Below are 20,722 nucleotides of genomic sequence, written 5' to 3'. Positions count from 1 at the left end.
TCCGGCGCTGCTCGGTGTCAAGGCCGAGCCCGCGGCGGAGACGCCGCTCGGCCGGCGCACTCGCAGCGTCGGCATCGTCATCAATGAGAGCGGCCGGCGCGCCCCCTCATCGGCTCCTTCGCGCTTCGTCAAGCCCAAGATGGAGCTGGGCCTGGCGTCGGTGAAGACGGAGCCGGCCCTCCCCGTGGTGAAGACGGAGCACGGCGGCGACGTCGAGCTCGACGACGACGCGGCCCTAGAATGGGTGCGCGGAGACTCCCTGAAGATGGCGAGGGAGCGCCAGTGCGCCGCCCTGCGGTGATTCGCGCAGCGCCGCCGAGGCCGTGGCGAAGGAGGAATCGTCATCATCGACGACAGCAACGATGACGCCGCGCCGCCGCCACCAGCCCGCATAGGCGACGCCGGTCAGGGGTCCACCAGGGACGGCCGCGTCAAGGAGGAGAAGCCGGACGACGACGACGACTACTCTGCTTTTAGCCAGTTCTTTTTTTAATTATATATATCATGTAATAAAAACTCGCTTTTTAAATGTAATATATGCCGAACTTCGCCGAACTTTGAACTTTGCTATATTTTTTTATTTTTTTGAACGCGCCTGGGGACGGCCCTGGGGCCGGCGGCTAGGGACCAACTCGGCCCCAGGCCGATGCTTTGCGCCGGCTCACCCCCAGGGGGCGATTTTAGGCGCCCCCTGGGGGGCCAACGGCTGGAGATACTCTCACAACACACGAACATAGTGAGGGGAAAGCAATGTGGCAGTTTCAATAACTTTCTGCAACAATGTTCATCTGCTGATGTCGATGTCCCAATAACTTTCTCAGTTCCAGCCAAGCTGGAGCAAACTATGGCATAAAGGGAGTGACCTTAGCTAAGGTAGAATACATACAGTAAGATGATACGGCAAAATAACACATTTCAAGTCTGACGTTTGAACATCACTTATAGAGCATTTTCCTTTCTTTCTGGAGAGCATCACTGGTTTAGTTTTCTCTTTTTGGAGAGCATCACTGGTACTTGTAGAGCTAGAGTCACTGGTATGTGAGTTACTGGATTGGCTTCTCCATGAGGGACCGGCATGTAATTGTGCACGAGATCCTCGTGAACCGGAGGTGGCACTGAAAATAAGAGCATGCCATCAGATAAATAACAAATCATGTGTATCAAATTATCAGATGGTTGCACAGGGTGGCATTGAACCTAGGAACGCCATTTATCACTTGAGCCAGAAGAGAAGACAAGCAAGCTAATCACATCAAGATGTCGTCTGTTGTGCAAGGGTCATTGTATGCAAGTATACTAATAGATGGAAACAACAGACATCACCAACCACCAATGAACCCCACATAGTGATTCTAAATTTCCAACAACTACTACAAGATCCCTAAATTGCTTGCTAGTTGCAAGAACTTAATCTAGGAGTGGTGCTATAATCAACACGGGTACTAGAAGTCACCCACCTGGCTGTCTGTGTTATGCAGCTATATATAGGCAGCATGGATTAACATAACTCTCATATAGTTTATATTCATGTAAAGGGGATATAATCCATCAGCCACTAGTGCGTGCAATGGTCTATGTTATGTTAAACTGTATATTGTTAGGATATAGGAGTCCGTTAATATCTGTACTTATCTCCTGTAACTACCTGTAATCTGTGCCCTAGTTGCATCCATATAAATACATCCCTAGGCCACCATGTTGGATGCGCCGATCCAATCTATTTCCTCTCTATTTCACATGGTATCAGGCCTGCCCGCTTGATCGCACGATGGGCTCCTCTACGGCTTCCGCTTCCTCCTCCTCTACCGTAACCACGCTCTCCCTGCCCGCCGCCTTCAATGGGCCGCCGGCTTCTGCCGTTCCCCCTCCCTCCGCCAGCCTGATCACCGCCAAACTTACCACCTCCAATTTCCTCCTTTAGAAGGCTCAAGTTCTTCCCCCTCTGCGCATAGCCGGTGCCACGGGCTACGTCGATGGCTATCTTCCGGCTCCTGCCAAGCTTCTCGACCCCGATGACAAGGGGGTTTGTGCGCCTAACCCGAAGTATGCCACCTGGTTCCGCTAGGACCAAATCGTCCTCGGCTATCTCCTTGCCTCTCTCTCTCTCTCTCTGACGAGGTATTGCAGCAGGTGCATCGGCTGGAAACTTCTCGTGCCATCTGGGCTCATGTCGAGGAGATGTACACCACCCACTGCCGCGCTAGCATCGTTCAGATCAAACTGGACATGGCCGTCTTCAGGAAGGGAACCCTCTCCATGGCAGATTACTTCGCCAAGATCGGCTCCAATGCGATCAGCTCGCCGCTGTTGGCCGCCCATGCGTGAAGAAGACATCATCACCGCTGTCATCACCGGCCTCGACAGCGACTACGAGCCTCTCATCACGGCGTATACTACTCGTCCCGAGGGCATGACGCTTGGTGAGTTTTACTCCCATGCGATCTCCTTCGAACAGCGTCACGAGTACAACGCGGCATGTCTTCATCTCCAGCATGGCGGCTCCTCCGTCAACTACGTCGCCCGGGACCCCAACGGCAACACCAATCGGGGCAAGAGAAACTACCGTGGCAAGAGCCGCGGCAACTCCGGAGATCGCGGTGGCTACAACAACAATTCTCGCGGCGGTGAGCGCGGGAACCGTGGTGGCAGCGGCTCGCGCCAACAAGGCGACTATGGCGGCAATCGCGGCGGTGATCGCGGTGACTACGGTAACCGTGTTCAGTGTCAGCTCTGCCACGACCCTGTGCACTACGCCTAGGAGTGCGGTCAGCGCTACAACCATGCGTTCCAACTGCAACAGTCCAAGATGGTTGGCCTTGCTGCTGCATCTCCTCCCTCCATCCTAGGTGACCCAGCTTGGTTCAGTGACACCGGGGCCACGGACCACATCACCGTCGATCTGGATCGCCTCACGATCTGGGAGAACTATCCAGGCAGAGACCGCATCCACATAGCTGACGGATCAGGTTTGCACATAGCTCACCATGGTCATGCAATTCTTCCTACCCCTTCTGCTAATCTTCAACTTCGCAATATCTTGCATGTTCCTAACACTGACAAAAACCTTCTCTCTGTCAATCGCCTTGCTGTTGATAATCATGCTTATCTAAAGTATTATCCTACTCATTTTCTTATGAAGGATTTGATCACCAAGAAGGTTCTACTTCAAGGCAGATGTGAAATGGGCTTTACCCCATTTGGCCATCATATCATCATGCTCTATCTTCGGTTAGGTTGTCAGCAGAAGATTGGCACACAAGGCTTGGCCACCCTTCCACTCAAGTCGTTCAGCACGTTTTATCATCCAATAAAATAGCTTCTTCTAGTCGGTCTATGACCCATGTGTGTAATGCATGTCAACAAGGCAAAGCACACCAGCTTCCTTTTCCTAGATCCTCGAGTGTTTCTTCCTTCCCATTAGAACTTATTTTTTCGGATCTGTGGGGACCTGCCAAAACATCATCTGGTGGGTTCCAGTACTATGTCTCATTTATCAATGATTATAGTAAATTTGTGTGGATTTATCTTCTCAAGAGAAAATGTGATGTGTTTGATGTTTTTCGTGACTTCCTTGCTCATGTTGAATGCCTTTTATCTCACAAGATTTTATGTGTTCAATCCGACTGGGGTGGGGAGTACGAGAAGCTTAGCAACACATTTTTTCGTCAACTTGGCATTATGCATCATGTATCTTGTCCACACACACACCAGCAAAATGTTAGAAAATAATCTAGCGTGACAGATCACTAGGGCCGAGTCGTTCTGAAGTTGAGTTAGAACTGCGGCTGTAGTGTTAGTTTTTCAGTTTCGTCAGTTAGCGTTTTTCTCGTTTCAGTTAGACAGTGCCTGAGGATGCGGCATGTGCGATCCCGAGGCCCTTAGCTCGCGGCATGAGCATGCCCATGATCGTGGGATGGCACGATCCAGTATTGGGGGCTATTCTTGATCTGTTTTTCCCGTTCATCAAGTGAATAAGAAGAGAGAAGCAGAAAAGCAGCAGGCGATTGCGCTGCGACAAAAAGTTCAGTCTTGTGTGTGTGTGTGTGTGTCTTTGCCATTGATAGAGCTTTGAGCTCAGAGATAACAATTGGTATCAGAGCCGTTCTTCAGTCTAGGGCCTGGCCGGGGACGATTCTGGCAGCAAGTCGCCACCGACGCCGCGTGCAAAGGTCTCCGATGGCTCAGAGCTAGTCGTGGCAGAGAGATCCATGGCGCGGGTGGTGCGCGACACCGGCGGCGCGGTGTGGCCGCAGCTGACGAGGACCAACTACACCGAATGGGCTGTCCTCATGCAGCTGATGATGGAGGGGCGTCACCTCTGGGACGTCGTGGTGACGGGCACGGCGGAGCGCAGCAATGATCGGCTCGCGCTCGAGGCCATCCTGCGTGGAGTGCCACCGGAGATGGGGCCTACTCTCGCCGGCAAGGCCACGGCGAAGGAGGCGTGGGAGTCCGTCAAGACCATGCGTCTCGGTGTGGCTCGCGTCCGCGAGGCCAAGCTCGCAACCCTCACCAAGCAGTACAACAACATCCGTTTCGCCTACGGCGAGACGATCGACGACTTCACCATGAGGATCACGAACATGGTGGCCCAGATGGTGCAGCTCGGGGAGACCGTTCTGGAGAAACGCGTCGTCCGCAAGTTCCTCTCCGTCGTCCCGAAGAGGTATTCACAAATCACTTTGTCAATCGAGACGCTTGCTGGTCTGGATACTCTCCCCGTGGAGGAGCTCACCGGACGGCTGAGAGACGCCGAGGAGAGGTACGATCTCGACCAGGGGGACCCAGGCGTGGGGCGCCTCATGTTCACGGCCGAGGAGTGGCTCGCGCGCATGCAGTGCAGTGAGATCGATGGGTCCGGAGGCAGCAGATCCGGCTCAGGTCGCGGCGGTGGACGCCGCGGAGGCGGCGGTGGGCGCGGCTCGGCAGTCGCGCAAAACCCACGGACCAGTGCCGTCACTACAAGAAGTACGGGCACTGGGCGCGTGAGTGCAGGACGCGCCTCCGCAAGGAGCGCGGGGAGGCAAGCCTTGCCGAACAAGGTGGGCATGCCGCGGACGGGCACGACGACGACCCAACGCTCCTGATGGCAGTGATCGCCGCGACCCCGACACAGGCACGGGGGAGCACGTCATGCTCAACGAGGAGCGTGCAGAGGCGAACCTGGGCGCTGAGGAGGCACCGTGCGACGGTCGCTGGTTCTTGGACATCGGTGCATCCAATCACATGACCGGCGATCGGTCGGCGTTCGCGGAGCTGGACGAGGGCGTCACTGGGAGCGTCAGGTTTGGGGACGGTTCCAGCGTGGCTATCCGTGGCCGCGGCACGGTCACGTTCACCGTGCGCAGCGGCGACCACCGCGCCCTCACCGACGTCTACTTCATCCCGTGCCTCAAGACGAGCATCATCAGTCTCGGACAACTAGATGAGCATGGCTGTACCACCAAGATCCATGGCGGCGTCCTGACGTCGTATGATTGCCGCCAGAACAAACTGGCCCAGGTACGCCGGAATGGCAGGCGCCTGTATGTTGTGCGCCTGGATCTTGCACACCCTGTTTGCCTGGCAGCACACGGCGGCGACAAGGCATGGAAGTGGCATGCTAGGTTCGGCCACCTGCACTTCGATGCACTCCGGCGCATGGGGCGCGCTGATATGGTGCACGGGATGCCGTTGGTGGACCATGTCGAGCAGATCTGCGATGCATGCTTAGTGGGGAAGCAATGACGTGCTCTATTTCCCTCTTAGGCATGTTACCAGGCGGCAGGGCTGCTCGAGCTGGTTCACGCCGATCTATGTGGACCCATCGCACCGGCCACTCCCGACGGGAAGCGCTACTTCATGCTCGTCGTCGATGATCACAGCCGCTATATGTGGGCTATGCTGCTGCCGGCGAAGGATGCTGCTGGGGCCAGCATCAAGCACTTCGTCGCTGCAGCGGAGGCAGAGCAAGGTGCACGACTACGCGCGTTTCGGACGGACCGGGGCAGCGAGTTCACCTCCAGCGCGCTCGGTGAGTACTTTGCAGATCAGGGCGTGCAGAGGCATCTGACGGCGCCCTACTCACCGCAGCAGAACGGTGTGGTGGAACGGCGTAACCAGACCGTCGTCGGCATGGCGAGGAGCATGCTCAAGGCGAAGAACATGCCGAGCTGTTTTTGGGGGGAGGCCGTGGCGACTGCGGTGTTCATTCTTAACAGATCTTACACCCGCAGCGTTGATGGCAAAACCCCATACGAGGCATGGTACGGCAAGAAACCTGCCGTGCAATTCCTGAGCGTCTTCGGCTGCATCGCCTACATCAAGAACACGCGACCAGGGCTGAAGAAGCTCGACGATCGCAGCACCAAGATGGTCTTCATCGGCTATGAGACGGGCTCGAAGGCATACAAAGTGTACGATCCACTGACCAAGCGCGTGTACGCGTCGCGCGGCGTGGTGTTCGACGAGGGCGCAAGCTGGGACTGGGGCGCCGCGGGCGAGCACACGGCGGAGCCGCTCGTCATCCACCACGAGCTCCCGTTAACCACTGGAGGGCGGAGCGTGCACACCGCGGAAGGCGATCCGAGCGGGGACCGAGAGGAGGCCACGACACCGTGGTGGACTCACCAGCCACGCCCAACAGCGGGACTGTGGATGCTGCCCCCGCCACGCCCCAGAGCGCGGCCATGTCTCGTTCTCCATCAACACCGTGGACCGGCGAGTCTACAGCTTGTTCGGACGGCTCTGGCGGCGGGACGCCTCCGGACGAGGCTCCAGGGGCGATCGAGTTCGTCACACCACCCGCGACACAGCACGACTCGTACGACGCCAACAATGATCCGTTCGCGGGGCATCGCTTCCGCCACCTCGTAGACGTGTACGGTGGCGCGACCAAGTCGTCTGCACCCGAGGAACGCCTACTGCTAGCTGAAGAGGAGCCACTCACATTTGCAGAAGCTGCGCCCCATGAGAGCTGGCGTAGCGCGATGCTGGAGGAGCTGGCATCTATTGAGGAGAACGACACCTGGACGCTCACTGATCTGCCTGCAGGTCACACGACCATTGGCCTCAAATGGGTGTTTAAGCTGAAGAAGGATGCCGCAGGTGTCGTCGTCAAACACAAGGTGAGGCTCGTGGCAAGGGGCTTTGTGCAGAAGGAGGGCGTGGACTATGACGACGCGTTCGGGCCCGTGGCAAGGCTGGACTCAGTGCGCGTCATGGTCGGCATGGTGGCTCAGCGTGGCTGGGAGCTGCATCATCTGGACGTCAAGTCGGCCTTCCTCAACGGCGAGCTCAAGGAGGAGGTCTACGTCAAGCAACCCCTTGGCTTCGCGCGGAAAGGTGAAGAGCACAAGGTTTATTGCCTCCACAAGGCGCTCTACGGGCTGCGACAGGCACCGCGGGCTTGGAACGCCAAGCTCGATCGCACAATGCGACAGCTTGGGTTCGCGAGTTGCCCGTCAGAGCATGCCATGTACATGCGAGGTGAAGGACAAGCACGGCTCCTGGTTGGCGTGTACGTCGACGACCTCGTCGTCACCGGAGCCGACGCCGAGGCGATCCACGCTTTCAAGGCGGAGATGATGGGCAGTTTCTGTATGAGTGACCTCGGTTTACTCAGCTTCTACCTGGGCATAGAGGTGAAGCAGGGGGCCGGGGAGATCACTCTTATGCAGACGGCGTATGCCAGCGAGCTCTTGGAGAGGGCGGGCATGGCGGATAGCAACCCAACGCACGTGCCCATGGAGCCGCGTCTCAAGTTGAGCAAGGAGGGACCAGAACCGCGTGTGAATGCCACGAACTACCGCAGCATCATCGGAGGGCTCCGCTACCTCACCCACACGCGGCCAGACATCACCTTCGCGGTGGGTTACCTGAGCCGGTTCATGGAGGCGCCGACCACGGCGCATCTGGCCGTCATCAAGCATCTTCTTCGCTACATCGCTGGCACATGTAGGTACAGGTGCAAGTATATCAAGGGCAGCAATGTGGGGCTTATTGGATACAACGACTCGGACATGGCCGGCAACATTGACGATCGCAAGAGCACGTCTGACAACATTTTCTTCTTTGGAGGAGCACCGATCACTTGGCAGTCGCAGAAATAGAAGATCGTTGCGCTGTCTTCGTGCGAAGCCGAGTACGTGGCCGCGACGACCGCGCCGTGCCAGGGCATCTGGCTGAGCAGGCTCTTGGGTGACTTGTTGAAGGAGAAGGCCGGCGCCGTCACAGTCTTCGTCGACAACAGGTCGGCGATCCAGTTGTGAAAGAATCCCGTCTTCCACGACCGAAGCAAGCACATTGACGTTCGATACCACTTCATTCAAAGGTGCGTGGAGGAGGAGAAGATCAGGGTCGAGCACATCGCCACCGGCGATCAGCTCGCTAACATTTTCATGAAGTCACTTGGGCGCACGCGGTTTTTGGAGCTGCGCGCGTGCATCAGCATGGTTGAGGTTTAAGTTCTCTGTCATGACTAGGTTAGGGGGAGATTGTTAGCAAATAATCTAGCGTGACAGATCACTAGGGCTGAGTCATTCTGAACTTCAGTTAGAACTGCGGCTGTAGTGTTAGTTTTTCACTTTCGTCAGTTAGCCTTTTTCTCGTTTCAGTTAGACAGTGCCTGAGGACGCGGCATGTGCGATCCCGAAGCCCTTAGCTCGCAGCATGAGCACGCCCATGATCGTGGGATGGCACGATCCAGTAGCGGGGGCTGTTCTTGATCCATTTTTCCCGTTCATCAAGTGAATAAGAAGAGAGAAGCAGAAAAGCAGCAGGCGATTGCGCTGCGACAAAAAGTTCAGTCTTGTGTGTGCGTGTGTGTCTTCGCCATTGACAGAGCTTCGAGCTCAGAGATAACACAAAATGGTTCTACTGAAAGGAAGCACCGTCACATTGTTGACATGGGGCTCTATTTACTATCACATGCGTCTATGCCGCTACGGTTTCGGGATGAGGCCTATCTCTCGGCATGCTATCTTATTAATCGTCTACCTAGTCGTGTCATTGGCAACCTTAGTCCAATGGAAAAACTGTTCACCACCAAACCAGACTACATGTTGCTTTGTACGTTTGGTTGCGCTTGCTGGCCCAATATGCGTCCCTACAACACACACAAACTCGCCTTTCGATCACAACAATGTGTGTTCGTTGGCTACAACATTCGCCACAAAGGGTATAAATGTCTTTATCTACCCACGGCTCGTGTTTATATCTCTAGAGATGTCACGTTTGATGAAAAAGTTTTTCCTTTTGCCAACCCGTCCGCCTCTCCCATACCACCTCGCATTGCCGAGCAAACCATCCTTTTATTCCCACACGACCACATGAACTATGGTATATCTACTCTGTCTTCTAACCTGGATGCAGGCTCTCCTTCGGCGCAGAAGATCCCCGGTGTGCCAGGCGCTCCCGCGTCTCAGGCAGATCTGGGCACAGGATCCGGAGCTGATCTGGCCTCGAATCGCGCAGCCGCGCCAGACGGCGACATCGACGCGCCAGGCGACCGTGGGGAGGCGCCCCATCCGTTGGCCCACGTGGCGGCCTTTGATGGCCCAGTCGCCACCCTGCACGCCCTGTCCCCCTCAGTGGCGGGGCCCGGCACTGGCCCGGCTCCCTCCGCGCCCGACCCGCCACAGGCTGCTGCCCACGTGCCTGGCAGCCAGCTGGTGGGCCGGCCCGGTCCCGCGACAGACGCGCCTGCGTCGCCTGTTCCCTCCTCGAGATCGCCGCCAGATTCTCCTGCTGCGTCCGCTGGCAACACGGGATCCCAGGAGGATCCGATTCCCTCCTCAGCTGCTGCTCCCGGATCCTCTGCTCTGGCACCTCCTGCCCATGCAATGGTCATGCGCACACGTGATCATACTCGCAAACTTGCTCATCGTACGGATGGTACTGCCAACTATGATCTGTCCCGCCATGCGTTCCTGGTCTCCAGGGAACCCCGTGATCACCGTGAGGCCTTGGCATCTCCTGCTTGGCATGCTGCTATGCAGTTTGAGATTGATGCTCTTCGTCACAATGGTACGTGGACCCTAGTTCCCCCACCACCTCATGCCAACGTAATCGACTACAAATGGGTTTTCAAAGTAAAGTACAAGGCTGATGGCACTATTGATTGTCCCAAGGCTTGTCTTGTCACCAAAGGGTTCAAGCAATGCTATGGTCTCGATTATGATGACACGTTCAGTCCAGTTGTTAAACCGGTTACTGTTCATCTGGTTCTTTCCATTGCTGTCTCTCGAGGTTGGTGTCTTCGCCAGTTGGATGTTCAAAATGCCTTTCTTCATGGAGTTCTTCAAGAACAGGTGTATATGCGCCAACCTCTTGGGTTTGTGGATCCTGTTGCCCCTCGGTCTCTGTGCAAGTTGTGTAAAGCTATCTATGGACTTAAACAGCCCCCCCGAGCCTGGTACTCCTGGTTAAGCTCTCGTCTACTTCAACTTGGTTTTGTGGCCTCTAAAGCAGACACATCTTTGTTCATTTTTCATCATGGCAGTGTCACCATGTTTATGCTCATCTATGTGGATGACATCATTGTGGCCAGCTCATCACCTACTGCAACGACTAAGCTACTTGCTGATCTACATGCCACATTTGCGCTCAAGGATCTTGGTCCCTTGCATTTTTTCCGTGGAGTTGAGGTGAAGTCGTCACCATGGGGGATTGTGCTCTCTCAATAGAAGTACATTGGTGACATTCTCCATCGCGCTAATATGGAAAATTGCGAAGTTTCCACCACTCCCATGTCCTCAAGTGAGAAGATCAACAAAGATAGTGGGGCACCTCTCTCTCTCTCAGGATGACTGTACTACATACCGTAGTTTGGTTGGAGCACTTCAGTACTTGACGTTGACCAGGCCGGATATTTCCTTTGCTGTGAATCATGTTTGTCAGTTCCTTCATGCACCAATGACTGTACACTTTTCAGCAGCTAAAAGGATCTTGAGGTACCTCAAGTACACTCGTGGTATGAGTCTGTCCATCCGCAAGTCACCTTCAACGGTGTTGAGTTGCTTCTCTGACGCGGACTGGGCTGGATGCAGTGATGATCGTAGGTCTATAGGAGGGTTTGCTGTCTTTCTTGGTCCCAACCTTGTCTCTTGGAGCTCACGAAAGCAGGCCACAGTCTCACGGTCTAGCACGGAGTATGAGTACAAGGCACTTGCCAAAGGCACAGCTGAGATCATCTGGATACAGTCAGTTCTTGGAGAGCTTGGAGTGTTTATGCCATGACCTCCAATATTGTGGTGTGATAACCTAGGCGCCACTTATTTGTCTGCAAATCTAGTGTTTCATGCCAGGACCAAGCATATCGAGGTGGATTTTCACTTTGTTCGTGAGAGAGTCACAACCAAAGCATTGGATGTTAGGTTCATCTCTTCCAAGGAACAGGTTGCTGACATCTTCACCAAACCACTAGCTGAGGCATCGTTTGTCTCAAATAGATACAATCTGAATCTTCACGAAGGAAGTTCAGATTGAGCAGGGATGTTAAAATGTATATTGTTAGGATATAGGAGTCTGTTAATATCTGTACTTATCTCCTATAACTACCTGTAATATGTTCCCTAGTTGCATCCATATAAATACATCCCTAGGCCACCATGTTGGGTGCGCCGGTCCAATCTATTTCCTCTTCATTTCACACGTTATGTTATCATGTTTGCCATCAAATTTACAGAAATTTAAAAACAATAAGTAAAATCCAATTTATGACATCTCAACCTGTTATGATCATTTAAAATATGAGTGGCATGTGTGAAACTTCGCTTACACGAATGCCCTACTATCCTGTACACCCCAGCTCACCACTTGTCCTACCACTTAAATAGTTCCATTAAGTACCAGAATATTGAAGTACACAAACTTGTAACGCATTATCAGTTGACAAGGCAATCTGAAAACCATTTTATCACCGGTACAAATTTCAAACAATAGTGGCTATTGTTCGAACAGAAGAAAGAGGCTTGTCCAACCAGCAATTCATTTAGCATGCCAGATAAAGTAACCGTGTTATTGTGCATAAATACCTTCAGTTGGTTCAATAAGCTCTGACTGACGAGGGCAATTTGGAGGTTTAGGTACCTTGAACGAAAACTGAGATAAATGTAAATTGGCAGCATAGTCTGGGTTGTCTTCAAGATACCTATCAAAGTACTCCCTCCGTTCCAATTTACTCGTCGTGGTTTTAGTCCAAATTTGAACTGAAACCACGACGAGTAAATCAGAACGGAGGGAGTATAACATATGAAGAATAAGATAAGCATCTAGACAGAGTGAAGCACATGGAGAAGTTCACAACTTCACATAGTATACACATGTATTATGTGCTGTTTCCAACGTTCAAATTGCAAGAACAGGCGGGATTTCTGAAAATAAGCCCCAACAAAGCTAAGGATGAATGCTGGTTGTGTGATCATTGAGCCATTGAGGTAGTGAAAGTACAATCATAACACTTTGTAACAATTATGACAATAATAGTGGATACCAGTCAGATGCGGTTATCAACATGCTAGATGAATGAAAAACTGCATATGAGCATTATAATATGCTTAAGAAAGTAACGATATTGAAGAGAAGTTGACCAAACAAAAGTTAGCTTACCTCCCGACCTCTTTCTTGGATCTTATTTTTATGCCTGCGGGAGAGATATAGTACCTGAAAGGACGTATAAGTGTCACGAAATAGTCATACAATACATACATACACGGAAAGGCAAGCACATCCTTTTATATAGGTGTGTAAGGTGTGTAACCACAGGAATGAATGGTTAAACATTGATCAAATATGAACAACATTAAGTTCCTAACCCATAAATGAGCATTCTGAGCTCTCAAAGTTACGACCCAGGGACGTTAGAAAACAACCGCAACATCATTTGCTCAGAAATAAATACAAAAAGCTGGGAAACAAATTAACTATGATGTTGTGCAAAACAAGTAATACTCACACATCAGCGGATCTCGTGCTCTGTTCATTCCTTAGAGTAATATTCCTTTCCCACCCAAGAGGGGTCTGAGGGATGCATGGGATATCAATTGCCCATGACATGCCATTATCCTCAGATATATCAATTGGATCATGGCATGTAACTTGTGGCTTCCACCCATGGACATATTTGCAAGAAAAAGGAACTTGTATAATATTCTCTCGGATTTGCTCATATTTCAGTTTGGATGGTACAACTCTCCATTTCTGGCAAATACTACATTGCACAGAATATGTACTGGTAATGAATTTTCTTTTTTTAGACATCACAGGTAAGTTGTTTTCTCCCTGGACATTCTTGTAAGGAACAACTTGATATGATGCACTTCCAGAGAAATGATGGTCACTTGAGGATCTTGTGCTCTGGCCTCCTGTCCCGCAGATCCTCTGCAAGGCCGCTGACGTCGTGCATGTTACCTGAGCGTCTCTATCGCTATGATGTTTTCCCGATTATTAACAGAATCAGGGGAGAGGAAGGAGTGCCTTTAGATTGTAGTGAGCGGCAAATTTTAGGAGTTACAGCGTAACAACTGAACTCGGTCGATGGACGATAGAGCAATCCTGCATATGATTGAACCTGAACAAAAAAACTTACTTTGCTAGCTGCTTTCTCTTCACCTTTTGATGTCAAGCAAAACGAGAATCATGAATTTAATAATATATGGACTACACACATACATCAATTCCTCTCTCCAGCGATCATGAATTCATGATACATCTAGTCAATTGCAGAGTTCTTACTCCTAATGATCATGTTCATCAATTCCTCTATCGAGCGATCGATCATGAATTCATAACCGACAACTACTAGAGAGAGCAAAAGAGAAAACTACTTCCCAAAGAACTATAACTAATCGTAAACTGGTGGGCGTCCTTCATCGACCTTCGCGATCATCCCGCTGTGCAGCTCCGACGCAAACTCTGGGTCGTGCTCCTCGTAGAATTGGCACAGCGCGTCCATCGGGATCCCTTTGCCGACCCTCTTCGCCTTCTTGCAACAATCATCACCGCGGTCAGTGACACGAGAACTACCCAAGGCCCAGCCGAAGAACGGCCCAAGCGCACCAAGAAGCCCAATGACAGATATGCTGGCCCAGTTTGGAGCAAGTGACCTAGCTATATAACCAGCGAGCGAAGGGAAAGGAGGGCACGGAAGAACTGAACCCTTGAACCGGCCGCCTGTGGCGTGTTTCTCTCCCAGCCCCGGCTCTCATTCCTTGATCCCCTTCTTGCTGCTACCAAATTCCCTAATTGTATCCCGGATCTATAATATATTGATACATCTATATTGAGAGAGAGATCTAGTACCGTCACATCTGGTATTCAGAGCCACAAATTCCCACCACCCACGCCAATTAGTTGCGTAGATCTGGAGAAATCCAAGACCCGCAGTCTCCAGCAGATCATGGCGGATCTGGGCCTGCAGAAGAAGATGGAGGAAGCGGCTTAGGAGAGAAGCAGCATCGCGAAGGCCCTCCTCGGGATCCAGCAGTCTCTTGACAAGATGGAGCCCACGGTGTCCAAGATGGAGCCGGTTCTCCAATCGCTCGAGCCCGTGGTCAACGACCTGTCGGAGTGGCGCCCCGGCATCGATGAGGCGGTCGGGCGTCTCCAGGCCGATTTAAGTGATATTCGAGCGCAGCTCATGAAGATGGCGCTCGGTGCAAGTGCGGTGAATGCAGTGGGGAAGGCGACGGGGCCTTCATCATCGACGATGGCGGACGTGCCATCCTTCGAGCCCGTCGCAGATGGCGATGCCTAGGGGCCAGTGAGCCATCGTGTAGCATCACCTACACGGCCTCGACGTTTGGGGGGGCCTCCTCCCAGCACCGATCCTGGCCAATGGTACGTTTCACACTCCGTTCCCTAAGGTTCCATTGCCCAATCCTTTGGATGCCAGTGGTGGTAGTGGAGCATCATATGGTCGACTGGGCGTCTCCCGAGTGGAATTCCCAGAGTTCGATGGAGAAAATCCCACGGGGTGGAAAATTCGTTGTGAAGCTTGTTTCCGGATTGGGGCGGTCGATCCGGCTGTGTGGGTGGATACGGCTGTGGTTAATTTCACGGGGGCCGCGACCTTATGGTTGGAATGGTCCCAAGCGCATGTTAAGTGCCCGAATTGGGAACAGTTCGTGGCTGCGGTGTTAGAAAAATTTGGGAGAACATAATTTCAACAGTTGCTTAGAAAATTTTCAAAGCTTAAACAGTCTGGGTCTATGTTAGAGTATGCTGAGCAGTTCAACCTTGTTATGCATAGCTTACTGGCGCATCATAGCAGTTGGGATCCCCTGTTTTTTACCACCCAGTTCATAGATGGATTGCATCATGAAATCAAAATTGCTGTTATGCTTCATCGTCCAAAAGATTTGGAGACTGCTGTGGCTCTTGCTGAATTGCAGGAAGAGGTGGTGGATATGGTCCGACAAGAGCAAGAGGCTCAGCCGTCGGCACATGGGCCGTCGGCGTCGACTCATGGGGGACGATACTCATTGCGGCCCCCTTTACCAGTGATGGTCTCCCCTCCTTTCGGTGGCCTCAAGGGCACCCCTACATCACCAAGTGCGACGACACCAGAGGGCCGGTGCAGTCCGGACTGTGCACGGATTCCCATCGGCAGCCCGTCGGTGGATGACAAGCTTGGGTCACTGCGGGCATATCGACGAGCACGAGGACTTTGCTTCACTTGTGGGGAGCGATGGGGCCAAGGGCATGTGTGTTCGGCAACAGTGCCGCTTCACGTGGTGGAAGAGCTCGTGGGACTGCTTTCAGTCCCAGCGTCCCCTGAATTTGCAGTATCACCGGAGTCTGCGGATGAAGAGGATCTCTGCTTGCTGTCAGCGGCTGCTACTACGGGGACAGAGGCACCAAAAGCATTCCGAATGCTTGGTATGGCAAAGGGAAAAACACTGCTGATGCTAGTGGACTCAGGATCATCTCACAGTTTCATCAACTCTGACATTGCAAAAGAATGGCCATCCGTGCAACCTATGGCACGTCCAATTCGAGTGAGGGTGGCTGACGGAGGAGTAACCGTGTGTGACACAGAGGTGCCAGTCTGCGAGTACGAGATACAAGGGCACAAATTCCGATCCACCTTGAAGTTGTTTCCACTTGGGAGTTATGATATGATTCTGGGAATGGACCGGTTGGAGTCTAGGGGATTGATGACAGTGAACTGGGGCAGCAAATATATGGTTTTCAAGCACCATGGAAAGTTTGTGAATTTGCAAGGGGTGTCAGCTTCTGTTCAGGACTGCCCAAATATCTCTTCCATCCAACTGCAGCTGTTGCAAGTTCAGGAGTCAGTATTGCACTTGATACACTTGTGCGCTGTCAAAGACGATGCGGAACAAGGAGCTGTTCCGGCAGTAGTGGAGGCTCTAAGCAAGGAGTTCTCGACCCTGTTTGATAAGCCAAGGGGTTTACCTCCTCAACGATCATTCGACCATGCGATTGACTTGATACGAGTGCTACCCCAGTCAACATTCGACCGTACCGATACAATCCTGCGCAAAAAGATGAGATTGAAGCTCAAGTGGCTGATATGTTGGCACAAGGGATTATCCAGATCAGTCGCAACCCGTTTACCTCACTGGTGCTGCTGGTTCAAAAGAAGGATGGAGAGTGGCATTTTTTCATTGACTTCCGACACCTGAACGCTATCATGGTCAAGAACAGATATCCACTTCCGATCATCGATGAACTGCTGGATGAGTTGCAAGGGGCGAAGTGGTTCACAAGCCTGGATTTGTGGTCCGGGTACCACCAGATACGCATGAAACCATCAGATGAGGCGAAAACAGCTTTTCGGACGCATCACCGCCACTTTGAATTCAAGGTTATGCCGTATGGAGTCACGGGGGGACCCAGTACTTTCCAATAGGGCATGAACACCATGTTCGCTCCTTTGCTCAGACATGGGGTGCTGGCCTTCATGGATGATATCTTATGTTACAGCAAGACGTTGGAAGCTCATGTGAAGCTGCTTTAGGAAGTGTTCAAAATTTTGGCTGACAATCAGCTGAAAGTGAAACAGAGCAAGTGTACTTTCGCTACACAGAAATTGAAATACCTCGGGCATATCATCAGCGAGGAAGGTGTGCAAACGGATCCAACAAACATCGACAAGGTGCAGAATTGGCCCAACCCCAAGAATGTGAAGGAGGTGCCTCAGTTCTTAGGGTTGGCAGGGTACTACCGAAAATTTGTGAGGCACTTTGGCATCATCAGTCGGCCAATGACAGAATTGCTCAAAAAAGGAGTGGTCTTTCGATGGACAAACATACAGGAGGAGTCCTTCCAGGCTCTGAAGACTGCGTTGACCACAACACCTGTGCTTGCTCTGCCCAACTTTGCAAAGCCGTTCGTGGTGGAAACTGATGCATCGGACAGAGGAATTGGTGCGGTTTTGATGCAAGACCAACACCCTATTGCCTTCCTGAGCCAGACCTTGGGTCCACGGCTTCGGGCACTCTCAACCTATGAGAAGGAGAGCATGGCGATACTAATGGCAGTAGACCGTTGGCGCTCATATCTGATGACTTTAGAGTTCGTGATACGAACGGATCACAGGAGCTTGGCCTGCTTGGACGAACAGCGGCTGACCACGCCGTGGCAGCAGAAGGCAATGACGAAGATGCTGGGGTTGCAGTACCGCATCGAGTACCGAAAGGGGGCATTGAATCAGGCTGCCAATGCCTTATCGCGTCGGCCTGAAGCATCGGTTTGTGTTGTGACAGTCTGTGTACCTAGTTGGTTGGAGGAGGTGAAGCAAGGATACCTCAAGGATCCTCAGTGCGTGAAGATTTTGGCAAAACCACCTAGACAGAAGGCTGTGGATGGACCACATACAGTGTCTGAGGGTCTGATTCGCTATAAGGGACGGATATGGATCGGGAACAACAGCAGCATGCAACATCGCGTGCTCCAAGAGCTGCATTCAGGCGCAATTGGTGGACACTTCGGAGTTCAGGCAACATACAGCAGGGTCAAGCAGCACTTTGCGTGGCCGCAGCTCAAACGCACAGTGAAGGCTTATGTGGCGAAGTGTGCCGTCTGCAAGCAAGCGAAACCAGAGCATGTGCGATACCCAGGGCTACTTCAACCACTTCCGGTCCCATCGCAAGCTTGGGAAATGGTAACGCTAGACTTCGTGGAAGGGTTGCCCACATCCAAAGGGTATAACTCTATTCTGGTTGTGGTGGACAAGCTGACGCGCTACGCGCACTTCATCCCATTGCGCCATCCCTTCTCAGCAATGCAAGTGGCAAAAGCATACATGGATAACATGTTCAAACTCCACGGCCCTCTAGATGCAATGGTCTCGGACCGCGATCGTATATTCACCAGTAAAGTCTGGCAGGAGCTGTGCAAGTTAACCCACATCACCTTGAACATGTCATCCGCTCGGCATCCTCAGACGGATGGCACCACGGAGCGAGTGAACCAGTGCATGGAACTCTACTTGAGGTGCTTTGTCCACAACTGCCCAAGCAAGTGGGTGGACTGGATATCCTTGGCCGAGTTTTGGTACAATACGTCTTACCACTCCACCCTCAAGTCTACTCCGTTTGAAGTTCTATATGGGCACAAACCGCGCTTCTTTGGCATAACCAATGTGGATGATGCAAAAGTAACGGACCTGGCGGCTTGGACTGAAGAAAGAGCCTTGATGCTGGCATCTCTTCGACAGCACCTGAACAGGGCGAGGCAGTGGATGAAGGATAAGGCTGATCGCCACCGCTCTGACAGAAGCTTTGCAGTTGATGATTGGGTGTACTTGAAGCTACAGCCGTATGCTCAGTCTTCGGTGGCGGCACGAGCTAACCACAAACTTGCTTTCTGCTACTTTGGTCCGTTTCAGGTTTTGCAGCGAGTCGGCGAGGTGGCCTACAAGCTGGCCCTGCCGGAGCACGTGAAGATTCACCCGGTGGTGCACGTGTCTCAGTTAAGGGCGGCGGTGCCTCCATCCACCCCTGTCATGCCGGAGCTGCCCAGTTTGGATGAAGAGTTGCTGCCGTATCAAGTTCCTGAGGCGATTTTGCAGAGTCGCGTGGTGCAAAGAGGTACGCATCGGGTAGAGCAAGCGTTGGTGCACTGGTCTGGCTTTCCGGTGTCGCTGGCCTCGTGGGAGGATGTCATCGCGCTCAAGACCCGGTTCCCGCGAGCATTGGCTTGGGGTCAAGCCAAAACTAAAGGGGGAGGAAATGGCACGAGAACTACCCAAGGCCCAGCCCAAGAACGGCCCAAGCGCACCAAGAAGCCCAATGACACATATGCTGGCCCAGTTTGGAGCAAGTGACCTAGCTATATAACCAACAAGCGAAGGGAAAGGAGGGCACAGAAGAACTGAACCCTTGAACCGGCCGCCTGTGGCGTGTTTCTCTCCCACCCCCGGCTCTCATCCCTTGATCGCCTTCTTGCTGCTACCAAATTCCCCAATTGTATCCCGGATCTGTAATATATTGATACATCTATATTGAGAGAGAGATCTAGTACCGTCACAGTCAGTCCGCTCCGGCAGTGGTGGTCTCTTGGAACTGGTCGGCCGTGCAGCGTCAGCGGCCGGGTGCGCCTGCGGTAGAGCGTGACGGGGCTCGCGGACGTCCCATGATGGTACTTGTGCGACACGGCTGGGTTTGCTGTTGATGGCGGGGTACTCGACGAGGTAGGACTCGGTGCCGACCGAGGCGGAGAGTACCTTGGCGTGGAGGTAGATCACCAGCTGCCTGTTGCCGGCAAAGACGATGTTCGAGAATAACCAGTTGCGCAGCTCGACAGCATCGCCGCACGCGAATCGCAGTTGCCGGCGCGCCGCATCCACGGTGGACTTCTGAAGAACCTTCGCAGGCAAGCGGGGCGCGCAGTTCGACTTCTTGGCTGCTGCATCCACCCAAGGAACCTTCTTCGGCGAGTGGGGCGCGCCACTAGTTCTCTTGGCCGCTGTCATCGCCACAACTTTGCTTCTCTTGGGTGCCACTTGGTGGAATTTTTTCTATTTTGGGCCTAGCCCAGTAGCAGTTTCAGAAATTCCTAATAAATCCTAGAGGCCCACGCAGCCCATTCGTGCAAGGCGAGAGGTGGAACTAAAGTTTAGTCCCACATTGCTAGTTTAGTGGGAGTTGGACCTCCTTATAAGGGAGGTTCTTTCCCCACTTGTACGAGCATGAGAACAAGAGGGATATCCACGCGCGCTCCTCCTCCGCTGCCCGCCTCGTCACGCCACGCTGCGGGTTGCGGGAATGAGCCGAGCTGATATCTAAATTTTTGCCACGCATTACGGGTATACGAAAGGTCACATGGAAGCTGGAATGGTTTTTGCGAAAGTGGAGTTCGAATGCGAACGGTGCAGCCCTTCGGCTGCTGGCTATTCGCTTCGCCTCCGTCTCTTCGTTTCGCCTCCCGTCGCTGCCCTCTCGCCTCCTTCTCTTGTGCCTATAAAAGGGAGGTCGCTCCTCCCAGAGAGACGCACCAGAACTACTCCTTTTCCTCGCCATTGGTTCCATCTCTGAGCTACTGTTGTCTTCCTCATCCCGGCTTGCAGCGTGCACCGCACGTCGGGACAGTAGGCCTCCAAGACCACACCTTTTGAGTCATGTACGGGAGAAGGGTGATAAGGTTTTTGGGGAGCGCTCTGCGCGACTACTGGCTTCTTCATCACGGACTCCGACGACTACTTCCCCGACGACGACTTCTTCCCTGACGTCGACTACCTCAGTAACGACATGGCTGGAGAGGATGTCGACCCCAA

General features: G+C 52.8%; 1 protein-coding gene across 1 annotated transcript; it reads right to left on the bottom strand.

Annotated features, from left to right (window-relative positions):
- Nucleotides 1-972: 972 nt before the first annotated feature.
- On the bottom strand, nt 973-13,933 carry LOC123153278 (methyl-CpG-binding domain-containing protein 2-like). The gene is made up of 5 exons (XM_044572474.1): nt 13,856-13,933; nt 12,935-13,359; nt 12,589-12,642; nt 12,015-12,130; nt 973-1,115 (listed from the first exon to the last, which is right to left on the bottom strand). The coding sequence occupies exons 1-5, from the start codon at nt 13,931-13,933 to the stop codon at nt 973-975; spliced, it is 816 nt and encodes a 271-aa protein (XP_044428409.1).
- Between the last annotated feature and the right edge of the window lie 6,789 nt (nt 13,934-20,722).

This window comes from Triticum aestivum, chromosome 7A (assembly GCF_018294505.1).
Source record: "Triticum aestivum cultivar Chinese Spring chromosome 7A, IWGSC CS RefSeq v2.1, whole genome shotgun sequence".
NCBI classification, from domain to species: domain Eukaryota; kingdom Viridiplantae; phylum Streptophyta; class Magnoliopsida; order Poales; family Poaceae; genus Triticum; species Triticum aestivum.
This window is presented reverse-complemented; position numbering and strand designations above follow the sequence as displayed.

Excerpts from the sequence above, each read along its gene's own strand:
- LOC123153278 (XM_044572474.1), bottom strand. The coding sequence starts at position 13,933 with ATGGACGCGCTGTGCCAATTCTACGAGGAGCACGACCCAGAGTTTGCG. Across the intron at positions 12,643-12,934 it reads AGCACGAGATCCGCTGATGT|GTACTATATCTCTCCCGCAG; the intron begins GTGAGTATTACT and ends ACGTCCTTTCAG. Across the intron at positions 12,131-12,588 it reads TCCAAGAAAGAGGTCGGGAG|GTATCTTGAAGACAACCCAG; the intron begins GTAAGCTAACTT and ends GTACTTTGATAG.